The sequence below is a fragment of the Trichogramma pretiosum genome, unplaced genomic scaffold (assembly GCF_000599845.2).
Source record: "Trichogramma pretiosum strain Unisexual culture from Peru unplaced genomic scaffold, Tpre_2.0 scaffold74, whole genome shotgun sequence".
Lineage (NCBI taxonomy): Eukaryota > Metazoa > Arthropoda > Insecta > Hymenoptera > Trichogrammatidae > Trichogramma > Trichogramma pretiosum.
In genome coordinates, this window is record NW_019641708.1 from 446,014 (window position 1) to 459,140 (window position 13,127).

The 13,127-nt window shown below is 33.7% G+C and overlaps 2 protein-coding genes across 2 annotated transcripts; one reads left to right on the top strand and one right to left on the bottom strand.

Annotated features, from left to right (window-relative positions):
• Positions 1 to 486: 486 nt before the first annotated feature.
• On the top strand, positions 487 to 9,642 carry LOC106659543 (anaphase-promoting complex subunit 2). The gene is made up of 2 exons (XM_014382136.2): positions 487 to 767; positions 7,066 to 9,642. The coding sequence occupies exon 2, from the start codon at positions 7,112 to 7,114 to the stop codon at positions 9,578 to 9,580; it is 2,469 nt and encodes an 822-aa protein (XP_014237622.1). The 5' UTR covers positions 487 to 767; positions 7,066 to 7,111; the 3' UTR covers positions 9,581 to 9,642.
• A 225-nt stretch (positions 9,643 to 9,867) lies between these two features.
• LOC106659560 (mediator of RNA polymerase II transcription subunit 28) lies at positions 9,868 to 12,752 on the bottom strand. The gene is made up of 4 exons (XM_014382158.2): positions 12,536 to 12,752; positions 11,843 to 12,164; positions 11,633 to 11,760; positions 9,868 to 10,413 (listed from the first exon to the last, which is right to left on the bottom strand). The coding sequence occupies exons 1-4, from the start codon at positions 12,593 to 12,595 to the stop codon at positions 10,198 to 10,200; spliced, it is 726 nt and encodes a 241-aa protein (XP_014237644.1). The 5' UTR covers positions 12,596 to 12,752; the 3' UTR covers positions 9,868 to 10,197.
• Between the last annotated feature and the right edge of the window lie 375 nt (positions 12,753 to 13,127).

Below are 13,127 nucleotides of genomic sequence, written 5' to 3' on the forward strand. Positions count from 1 at the left end.
TAAACTTCAAGCTATACAATACTGAAATGGATCTAATTTCTTGATGAAAATAATCTAAAAATGGCCTACATCTATAGAGTTTGAAATCAATTGACTTACCGAAAGTTGCATCAAAATGATTTAGTCTGAAGCTATTAACTGAAAATTGTTCAATTATTATAAGTAAAGCATTTTATTTAAATGGGACCCGCAATCGAATTTATTCAGTATTGTTTCACGATATTTGAATTTTGGATGGAGATTTGGTCACAAAGTGTGTTATTCTTCATTCATCTTTATTTTAAAAATCTACAAAAACATCAAAAATAATTTTATAATGTTTACAAAAGATGAAGTTTTAAATTTACACCCCTATATTTTTTTTCTTTAAATAAGGGGTGCAATTTAAACCTTTTTATCGGACAGGCTTGAGATTTGGCGACGGTTCTTGGAAGTTTGAAACTGCAGATTCGATGACCTCTACTGTGTGAAGTGTAAATTAACATTATTTTCATAACCTACGCCGGGTTTGCACAACATAAACACTGGTACGAGCCATTGAGTTTTAGGTTTAGAGTTACTTAAATACTGTGAAAACATTTTGCTACCAATTGCATTATTTAATGTGAGGAATTGTGCTCCAAAGAAAATTTCAATAATAAACAGTAAAAAACCCAATTTTATCAGTTATACACATAAACTGTTTTCATCAAATCTTTGTTCAGAGACTGCATATAATGATACTGAATTCAATAATTAATGTCACAACATTATAACATCTGCCAAAGGTAACTTTTACGTTTTATTAAAATATTTTTTTTAATATTGAAGCTATTCATTTCACAATAATAAACATCTTTGAACTATCTAACAATTAAGACTGAAGACTGACAATTTGTAGTGAATTAAATTTGACATTGAAAATGAATGGTAAATAATACTTTTTTGCATGTCTGCCTTTATCTTAAATAAAAAGTCGCAAATAGTTACAAAACTTAAATTAATTTTTATTTTAACTCTGTTGAGACAATGATTAGACAGAATATATTTTCTTTATTGCGATTTAATAATAAACATATATTGAAGCATTCTGCTGTGAAAAGTACATAAATATAAAGTTAATTTTTATGAAGTACTATATGTAATGCATTTATAGGTATTGCGCTGTATCTCAATTTTAAAACTCTTATTTTGGTAATTGAATTTTATATGTTTAAATAGTCGCTAAAAAAATGTTATCACAATGATATTATCAAAATGATACTATCAAAAAGTTATTATCAAAATCATTATTTTATATACTTGTATTCTTTATCTATATTCCTATTTACCTATTCTCAATACAATTAAATTGGAAATTAACAAGAAATTTTTTTCAAATTGAATTAAATAATTTTACAGGAAAAAAAATGTTAAATCCATCTCTTGAATATTAACTTTTGCACTCCTTCAAAATCCTAAAATCATTTAAACAAATTTTTCTTCTGAAATAATCTAATTGGTGTTTTATTCAATTACAGGCCTATTTCTTTGGCTTTGCTATTTGTACAAAAAAAATATCTCCGTTTGAAAATTCTGTCTTATCTGATAGTATAACGAAATATTTTGTCTTGATACAACAACCAATCCTGTAATGATCACTTTAGTCTATGCATAAGAACTGGTGGTAATGAAAAAAAAAATTTGAGTTTTTTCATTTCAAATTATCGTGTGTTTAGTCAATAAAAAAAAATAGAAATTCATTTTAATAATTCATTTATTCAAGATTAATATGGACTATATACTATATTAAATTAAATATTATCAAACAGTAAAAACACTGCCAAGTAAATATACAATTGATCATTATTTATTTTACTTATTTTCTTTATTTCATCATAATACTGAAAAAAAATCTTTATAGTCTTCGCTATACACAATCTTGTAGCTTTTTTGGAGCTTTTTCAGCTCTAACAAACCTTTTGTTTTTTGTTATTACTTTTTGTTAAAAAATTGTTAACAAAATCTTCACTCTCCTCATAACTTTTGCCTGTAGCCCCCAAGCAAATATTATATAAATCTCGATTAGTTAATTTTCCAAGTATCACTTCGCAGTTCTCACGCGGCATCCGTCCGCGTATCATCACAAAGAATGGATCCAGTGCCCAGGACTGTAGAAATTGTCTCAACAGTATCGTGCCCAATTTCGTATGAGCTGCGTCCTGAGCCTGATCTTTTTTACCGTCGAAATTTAAAATTCGTCGCGTCAGCTTGTAGTTCATATATTTGAATATTCTCGCCGCTTTGTCGAGTGGTAATTGTATTAAGTCGTAGAACGATAGAGTCGTATTTATCGGTGTCTTTTTTGCTACTCTTACGAAATTCTCGTCGCTATACCAACGTTTGTCAAGATCCTCTGACATTTCGAATAATTCCAGTTTATCGAACAATTTCATGATCGTCAATGCGTCGCTTCGTTCCAGTTCGTATCCATTTTTCTCTAACTGAAAAATGACGTCAAAAGCGTCAGACATAACTTGCAATTTAAATCCACTTCTTAAGCGTTCATAATACATAAATTGGTTTTGTGACTTGTGCAGTTTATATGATTCGAAATGTTCGTCGAAGTCTTGCTCGGTAGGGAAAACGAAGCTCGAAAGATCGACGCCATTTTTCAAAAGTACACAAAGCAAATTTGGCAAAAGATTCACCACAGCCGATTGCAGCAGTGTCCGACCCTTACTGTCTCGGACATCAACCGGTACTAGTTTACCAACTTTTTTGCTAATTTCGAAACATATCTCTGCCAAGTTCCCTTCGCGGTATCTCTGGAAAATCAAATGTAGCGGAGTCAATCCCTCTGCATTGCCCAAATTTGGATCCGCACCTCTTCTCAACAGCAATTCGACTGCCTTTTTGTTCTGAATTGCTACAGCCAAATGCAACGGTGTATTGCCCAACTTGTCGCGGACATCGATTTGCACCGTCTGCCCAATTTCGTCGTTTATTTCTAAGAATATCTTCGCCAATTCAGCGTTTTCAGCCTTGAAAACATTCAGCAGAGGTGTCAATTCTTCTTTGTTAACCGAATTCGGATCGGAACCTTTTCTTATAATAGTAATTCGATCACTTTCCTCTCATAGGCCAAATGCAGGGGTGAGTCACCTGTTTTTGGCCAGAGAAGATTGGGATCAACCTTACCAAGCTCGAGAAATTTCTGGACGATTTCGACTTCGCCGAATTTACAGGCCACATGGAAATGCGTCAAGCCATCTTCGTCGGTGTAGTTCACGTCATATCTGTCGTAGATTTTAAAAAGATGAGGAATTAAGTAGCTTCGATTCTTCCGAGTCGCATGATGTAAAGGTGTGGTACGACGCAACAGTGGCTTGTCGTCTTCATCAAATTTGGGCTTGTCTTTGTACCCGGTACGAGCTACAAATTCAATTAAACTTTTTTCTCTTTGATAGTTGAAACTTTCACAATGTTCGAAATCTAACATAAGACATTCAATTTGTTCGGGTTCAAAAATGTCCCGCAGGTCAGGAAGTTCGCATTTCCAATCTCTAATTATGGATTCAAGTTCACAGACAAATTTGATTCTAGAGCTTTGGATGTTCAAATTGACATATTCTCGTGCACAGATCAATCTTTCCAAGTCGGACATTTTTTTTGTGCACTCAAAGGCAATTCACAATCACAATTATAATTGAAGATATTTTTTCTTCTCACTAAAAACACGTGGCGTGGTTGAAGCAATGAGAGATTTTTTTACTTCCTACACTTCGTCAGTGTAACGTGTACGGAAATAACGAGCACGTGGTTCAAGCGACGAGATATCAATTTCACTAAAATCACGAGGAGCGGTCGATGCGATGTTGGAAGATGTTCTCACTTCTGTGCCTCGAAATGTACTGACTTTGAATGCACTACGATGTATATAGACACTATACAGAGCACATGGTTGAACTTTCCCTTTTCCAAAAAATCACTCGATGAGATAACTCCGATATTCGAAGACGTTGTCGCTCTTCCACGTTTTAATTTCTACTGGCTTTCAATGCGCTACGATCCATACATAGAGACTGTACCGAACAATGGTCGAAATTAAACTTTCACTTCTTCACTCGATTGAGATAAATTCGATATTCGAAGATGTTCTTGGTTCGGTGTTTGAACGTATACTGACTCTTGAGTATGTACACGCGCTACCATTTACATACACAGGCGGAGGCTTTGAAAGAATATCTACAGTGAGAGAGGGGGAAATCTTTATAGGGTAAATTAACAACTAAATAATAACACAGCTCTACAAAAAAAAAAAAATTTTCAAATCCACCGAACGGACCTAGTGGACTTTATGTTTTCGGGGTCGCTGAATCCGAATCCGCGGTCGGTTTTTCAAGGTTGGCTCATTTTAGAGGTCATTTGAAGGTCAAATAATTGGAAAAGGGTAAAAAATCTGAAAAAATTCATACATGGGTTTTTGAGAATGCCGAATCCAAATCCGAGGTCGGATGACCTTCAGGAGGTCAATTTGAAGGTCTTTTGAAGGTCAAACTACAAGAATTCAATGAAAATATCCGAAAAAATCACCCTTTTGTTTTGAGGGTCGCTCATTCTGAATCAGAGGTCATTTTGACTGTATCCGGCCTTGTAAAGGTCATTTGAAGGTCATTTAAACTTTAAATTAATACAAGGAAGTGAAAAATTAAGAAAATATTTTTAATTTTGCATGCGTTTTTACTTTTTTTTCGCAACGCATCTTTTTTTCTTCGAACGAACGGCGTAATGGTTTTCGTTTGCGTTTTTTGCCTTTCTCATTTTGACTCTCTCTCTTTAACATCCAGCAGTAATCAGTCATCATCGAAACATCCTATCGACCTAATTGATACCGCTGCTCCATACTTTTCATGTCTTGATAGAATCGTTCTCCATGCTCGTCACTAAAATCACCACAGTTATCCGGAAACTCATCTGAATGGTTATGTAAGAAATGCAGTTTATAAGACATATTACATTTCATTTCACCGACATCAAACTTATCGAGGCAGCAGGTAAAAACTAGAAAAGAAAAAAGTGTGTCAGAATGAGAGTAGGTTAACAGAACTGCATATTTCTCCATATCAATATCACGAACGAAAACGGTGCATTAATATGAAAAAATATGCCGATTTGTCAATTCACTCCCCATGCCAATCCACCTGGTTCATCTCTACTTTGTCATAAGGATATACTTATAGTGAATTTATTTTTACACTCTCAGACATTGTTTCACAAAATTTTAAAATGCATTCGTTTTAATCGAAGAAAAATCCATTGATGAAGAATTTTTCAAATTTTGTGACCCAATTCTATAGTAAAAAATAAAATAGCCTATATTATATTCACATATAAAGAAGTCCTATAAAAAATTTACCTGAAGCTGTCAACAAAATTAAGGTAAATTTTATAATAACGGAAGTAAAAATTGATTGTTAAAAAATGAAGAGATTTTTTTGGTTGCTTTACTGCGGGGAAATAGCTTAGAAAAAATGTATTATATTTATTAAGTAGGGAAAAAAGCAGCTCTATCCCAGAATGTGAGCTCGCTAAATGTCTTAGACTAAAAAATTAATTCAGTTTTAAATAACTAAGCACAATTTTCTTCCAATATTTTATCGCATTAAATAAATTTAACATTGAAATGACCTTGAAGGTGACTTCCTAGAGGTCATCTGACTTCAGATTTGAGTTCAGCATCCTTAAAAACCTCTGAATGAGTATTTTCAGATTTTTTTAAGCTTTTTTCGTGATCTGACCCTAAAATAACCTTCAAATGACCTTTACAAGGCCGGATTCAGTCAAAATGACCTCTGATTCAGAATGAGCGACCCTCAAATCAAAAGGGTGATTTTTTCGGATATTTTCATTGAATTCTTGTAGTTTGACCTTCAAATGACCTTGAAAGTGACCTCCTAAAGGTCATCCGACCTCGGATTTGGATTCAGCATCCTCAAAAACCCATGTATGAATTTTTCCAGATTTTTTACCTTTTTCCTATTATTTGACCTTCAAATGACCTCTAAAATGAGCCAACCTTGAAAAACCGACCCCGGATTCGGATTCAGCGACCCCAAAAACATAAAGTCCACTAGGTCCGGTCGGTGGATTTGAAAATTTTTTTTTTTTTGTAGAGCTGTGTAATGATTTTTTATATTGTAAATATATTGATATTATTTCTCATGATTTATAGAAAAGGAAAAAAATTTGCTCTGCACAGAAATTTTTAACAGTTTTGAAAAACTCCATGATTGTTGTAAATAATTTAGGTTTTAGTACAAACAATATTTGTTCTTATTCTCGACAAAATATATCATCAATGCGTATTGATATTATTATCATCGCGTGCTTAGGAAGTGTCATAAATACTTGAAATATCCTAGATGATGTCCGTCGATTGCATAGACCCGGCATAGACGATGTAAGGAGATTCGATAAAATTTACGTTTTTTTTGCATCAAAATCTTCCTGAACAATCGCAATTATTGAGACGGTGTATATCATAACTGCAAAACTACTGAACCGATCGTTCTGAAATTTCACACACTTCTTTTAGTTGCATTTTACTAGATATATTTTCTTTTCGATCACACATACTTTTTCGATTTTTTTTTCAATTTTTTGACTTCAAGTTGACACCAAATTTAACAAAATTAAAATAATTGAGGAAACTCGACGCCCCTACCTCCGGAATCATGTATAAACTTAAAAAAAAAAAACTTTGGTTTATTTCTTTCCGACCATTCTATCATAAGTTATCATGTACACCATGTTTTTTGAGGTGTAAGCTTCAAATGTTCGCCTCAGGCTCATTTTTTAGTATTTCACCGTGAAAATTTAATGATATAATTTTGCCGAAATTCAAGTCATAAAAGTACTGTATAAAAGTGACCTATATGAGTTCAATCGTCTCACCCGTGGTATCGCGTGGCACCCGTGGATCTTGAGAATAGTATCCTTATTACAATGAATGAATTATAAAATAATACAAAATTATTTCATTGCTAAATCAATACAAAAATATGCCTTTATGAAATTAATAAAAATTAATTTTAATTGTTTCAGGTCTTACCAATGTTAAATTGAATTGAACCGAAAATTAATATTCATCATGGAAAATGCAAGTGGTAATGCCGTAAAAATGGATCAATGTATAGACAGAATCTTTCGTGAGGTGCTTGAAAATATCAGCAGTGATAACCTGATAAACAGTCAAACAAATGGTTGTAAAATGTGTCCTTTCAGCTTGCTAATGATGAAAATAGAAAAACTAGTTAGAATACGCGTGGTCCCTCAATTTTGGTCAAAATTTAATAATTCTATAAATAAGGACTCTAAAGAAGGATTCCAAGATTTTACCGATTCAGTTGATGAACTTTATGAGAATTCAAAAAAATTTATTTCCGTTGTCGATCGACTCAAAGAATCTATTTCATGTGTTCATCATTGCGAATTCAAAAGTGATCGATTAATCACACACGTTAGACATTACATTCAGGGCACGATTTTGAGTCAAATACCTTTACAGCATACAATAATTATAGAACAATTTTATAAGACTGCGTTCAATGTATTTTGTAATATTGAAGCCTTGCAACAGCCATGCGGTTTTCCTACGAATAACGAATTAATCATTTGCGAAGGATGTAAGCAAGAGAAAAAAAATTGCAGATGTCAAGTAATTGTAAACATATTTCATAAAACTAACGAAAAATTAATAGACTTAGGTTTACTCGAAAGACTGTCCGGAAGCGTATTAACTTCATTGATTCACATTCGCATAAAAAACTACGTTTTTTCCGTAAGTTGCAATTCTTTTAATCAATCTCAGATCGGTAATTTAGAACATTGGCTCGATACCGTCGTCATGAATTGGCTCGTGAGAATTTACACCGGTGGATCTTCCAAAACGGCAGGCCTTCCGGATAAAATTCGCAACGCCATAGGCACGTTCAAGCAGAAACTGAGTTACTTCTTGTACGAGACGTACACGAGAGTGAGAATACAGCAATTGTTCAACATCATACTAGTTTTTCCAGATTCTCAACCTGCCCTCGACGACCTGCGAGTCTGCTTGAAGAAGAACGATTTGAGAAAATATCTGATAAGCAATTTACAATTCAACGTTAAAACCAGACTGCTGCATCCGGGAGTCAGTACGCCGGACATTCTCACAACGTACATATCGGCGATCAAGGCGTTGCGTCAATTGGATCCGACCTGTACGCTGCTCGAAATAATAACCGATCCGGTAAAATTGTACCTGCGCGGCAGAGAAGACACCGTCAGGTGCGTAGTGAGTGGTTTACTCAACGAGTCCAACGCGAATAATCTCGCGAATGAAATAATGCGCAACAAGCCCATCAATCAAGATCTGTCGTCGAGCAACGACGCCGCGCAAAAAGACGGTAACAATTCTGCCCAGGCGAAAAAAGAAAACTGGGAAAATTGGCAACCGGACTTGATCGATTCGGAAAACGAATTCGACCTGAAAACCGATTTGAAATCCGACTTGAAATCGTCGCTCTTCGGAATTTATTCGAAAATCACACCGTGCAAAGCGGAACCGAACAGCGCCGTCATGAGTAAAAACGAAAATTCCGATTTGATCTCGATGTTGGTCAACGTGTACGGAAGCCAAGATCTATTCGTCAACGAGTATCGCAGTTTGCTGGCGGATCGCCTCCTGTCGCAGCTCGACTTCCAAACCGAGAAGGAGTATCGTCAATTGCAACTGCTGAAGGAGCGTTTCGGCGAGCAGCAGCTGCTGTCTTGCGAAGTGATGATCAAAGATCTGTGCGACTCTCAGAACATCAACAACAGCATCCACAACGACCAAACGTACACGAGCCACTACAAAGCCTTCGACACCTCGGCCCTGATTCTGTCGGCTCAGTTTTGGCCACCCTTCAAGGAGGATTGGAAGCTGGAGCTGCCCGCGCTGGTGCAGCAGCAGCTGCAAAAGTACGTGCTGGCCTTCGAATCGTTCAAGGCCAACAGAAGCATCTGCTGGAAGACGCACATCGGCAACGTCAATCTCGAGATCGAGACGCAGGATAGAAAGCTGACGCTGAACGTCTCGCCCATTCACGCCACCATAATCATACACTTTCAAGACAAGAACGAGTGGAGCTTGGACCAGTTGAGCGAAGTTATGCACGTTCCGACTACGGTTTTGCGAAGAAAAATCGGCTACTGGGTGTCTCAGTCTCTGCTCATTGAAACGAGCAACGACGTCTTCGTTCTCGTCGATAAGCTCGACCCGGATAACAGTAAACAATTTACCGATTTGACGCAGAATATAATGGAGGACGACGAAGACATCGACAGTGCCATGGCATCGGTCAGTGACCAGAGAGAGGAGGAGCTTCAGATATTTTGGTCTTACATCGTTGGTATGCTCACGAATCTGGACTCGATGCCGCTCGAACGGATTCATCAGATGTTGAAGATGTTCGCGTCGCAAGGCACGGGTGCGGTAGAATGTAGCTTGGCCGAATTGAGGCAATTTCTCGATAACAAAGTCAAAGATCACCAGCTTCTTTATTCGAGCGGTCTTTACAAGTTACCGAAATCATAAGTTGTTTTCTAGTTTTAAAGATAGCATTAAAAATGTAAATATACGTTTAGGAGAAAAATAAAAAAACTGTTGATTCTCTTATGAATTTCTATTGAAAATCGTTTCTTACAAATTTCCTACCTTAAAAATATAAAAAATAATTGGGGTGTAGCTTTATTATTTCTTTTCTAACTTTAGGTATGAAGTTTTAATTAAAGGTAGTGGTTGTTTTATAAAAAAATCATTACATAAAATATGATCGGTATTCAATGATTTTTTGAACTAAAATTTAAATTAAAAAAATGTAGTGAATTTCAAATTAATCTTTGACTTTATTACATATAAACTTATTCACATTATCAATGTTTATAATTTATAATGCAGTAAAATAATATAAATTAAATTATCCCTAAAAAATTACACTTAGTAAAACATTAAAAAAAAAAAGAATTAAATTAAGACAATGAATCACCAGAGGGAAGGGACATAACAGCAGTCGGTACGTTCGATGCAGATGCCGGGATGTATTGCGAGGTCATTGAAGTACTGACCATTTCACTTAAACATGATAAATCAGATCCTCTGCCTCTCCCACGACCTCTACCACGACTTCTACCACGTCCCCTCCCTCTTCCACGTCAACTTCTTCTGTCTGGCATGCCAATATTACTCGTAGTTTTTTCTAAGTAAGCTAATGGTCCCTGAAGCGAGCTGCTATTGTTAACAGGAAGTCCAAAACCAGGATTTCTGGACGGCCCCATATTTCCTTGATTAGCAAAGACATTTTGAGGAATGGTTGGGACTCCATTAGCTTGAAGATTCATTTGCATCGACGCATTAGGAGGTTGTTGATTCTGAAACAATTAAATGTTTAAAATTTTAAATTGTTGTATTTATTGTTCAATTAAATGTAACGCGAATAAAAATTAGTTCAAATTTAAATCTTGACATGCGTCTAGAAAAACATTTATTTTCAACCAATTTAAAGAAAATTTGGAATCAACTTAATTGTGTTTAAAATTCAAACATTTATTTAATCGAGCTTTCTTTTGCAGAAGCAAGCGAGTAGACTCTTGCCAACAAAATTTGTATTCTTCGTATAATTTTACATAAAAATTCATGACTCAAATACTTTTTTCATTATCATCTCAGAAAAACAGAATAAAATTAAATAAATAAAATCTAACTCAAAGCCTCTTTAAATTCATGAGGATTAGACCTGAAGGGTTCCAATTACGGGGTTTCAATTTGTCTAATTTACTCTTAAAGTACTTACATAGTTTTATTTTTACTTTTTAAACTATCTCATCAACATCTTTATCAATGCACTCAGCGCTCTACACAACTGAGTTGCTTTCTGCTGCAACATCTTATTTTACTAGATCGGTAGGTGAAAATGATATTTACTGTACTTCGTTCGTGAAAACTGGTATAATGTTTTCCACAGCACGATGACTGTGTAAGATCATTGTAATAAAAAAATGAAAGAAAAGAAGCAAAAGTAGGTTTGTAAGAATCTGAAAAATTTTCCTCCACATAAATGAATATCATGAGACTCATGATGAAGCCACTCGGATTATTGGTATTCTTTCAAAAAATTTGTCTGAAAATTTCACAGCAATAAGGGGGTGGTGAAGTCTGTTTTTTGAAACTTTTACTGAAATTTCTTCAAACGACTCTACGGTACACCATCAAATTTCAAGATGAAAATTGTCATGTAGAGCATACAGAAATATATTTAGTAGAAGTTTTAGACAACTGGATTGAAAATTTGATTTTTAGACTGGCTTTGCAATTCTTTCATTTTAACGATTTATGAAGAAAAAAACGTAGGTATCTACATTAATTTTTAAGGAAACAAAAAAAAATTATTGAGGATGAACTGCTCAATAAAGCAAGAAAATTCGATTTTGCCTTACGTTCCAGCGGTAAATACTCCATAAATCTTACGATGATATTTTCTGATAAGATTTATTATAGGATCAAAGTTTCAATATTTAAAGGATAACATGCAGATCACAATGGGTAACATGAAGTAATAACTAAAAATGTATTAGTTAATACTTTACTTACTTGTAAATGTGCGTGATGCTGTATAGGTGATTGAGAATGAATAGGTTGTGACATATAATGATGTTGATTATTAGTATTGTTGCCACTATTTGTTTGTTGATTCATATTTGGTACATTACAAGATGATCCTAAATCAATATTTTATCATAATAAAAACTATTTTAAAAAGTGTAAAGAAAATCATAAAATAAGTAAATTGAAAATAATTACCATTTGGTTGGGCCCATCCATGCATTTCAGCTAGTAAATTTTGCCATACTACAACTTTATCATGGTGTTTTTTGATCATTTCTTCTTTTCTAAATATTTCTGTTTTTAAATCCATTATTTCCTCTTTTATTGGCAATTCTGGCTTTAAAACTGATAAAAGGAATCTTCTTTGTAAAAAAAATGCTTCTACTTGGCGAGCCATATCAATAAATCGAAAAAATACTTGATCAACTTCCAACTTTGATTCATCTTTATCCAGTTGCAATTCTAAATCTTTTTGTTTTTCAAATCCTTCATTTTTTGTGAAAAGATTTAGATATTGCTGTAATAAAATTGTGCAAAGAAAATATTTCATTATTAAAAAACTTTTGAAAATTTGTGAACTATGTAATAAATTGTAAAACTATGTAATTAAAATTTCAAAGTATCTATGCATAGCACACTACTAAAAAATGCAGTCTATGTAACATTAGTCAAATTATTGAACCGTTGACAATTCTTTTGACATAAGAAATATCATTACTTTTAAAACAATTAAGAGAATCAATAAAGATATAATATTTGTGATATAATTACAACCACTGTATAAAAAGTTTTTAAGAGCACCATTAATGAAATAATATTTTTAGTTCATTATCAATTAACTATTGCATGTTTAACATAATAATTAATAACTGTATTTTATTATCTAACCTGAAATGATTCCTCAAATTCATCAATCACATTTCCATTTCCATTATTAGATGTAGCCATATTAAAAAACTATATTTGTGAACTTCAAAACTAATAAAAACTATTTATAACTGGTAATAATGTGTAAAAATATCAAAATGTGCTACATGTCAAAACGCATTCGGTTACTCTTATTTGTCAATTGTCTGAATATTGAAACCTTCACGTAAGCCTTCGACTTGTAATCAACATCGTGATGATCATTGTTATTATTGTTAGGCATGAAGCCGCTTGTATTTATTTTCTAGGCTGACGTGCAATGCAGTGATCGCAAAGAAACTTGCGCAATTTGACTTGTGCATGTCAAAATTACGAAAAATAGTATTCTCTCCAGAATATGAATAAATTTATAGAAGTTTTTTTTCTCTTAATGAGTTTTCAAAATAAATTTTTGTGCAGCAAGTGGATAAATTTTATTTACTTTAATTTTACTAATTTTTTTGATGATTGGCAAGTATACAAAATAATTCACTATAAACTTAAACTTGAGCTGATGAGTTTAATTCTTGATGAGCATATCAAGTTTACAATAAATAAATCAACTTTCTTCTTG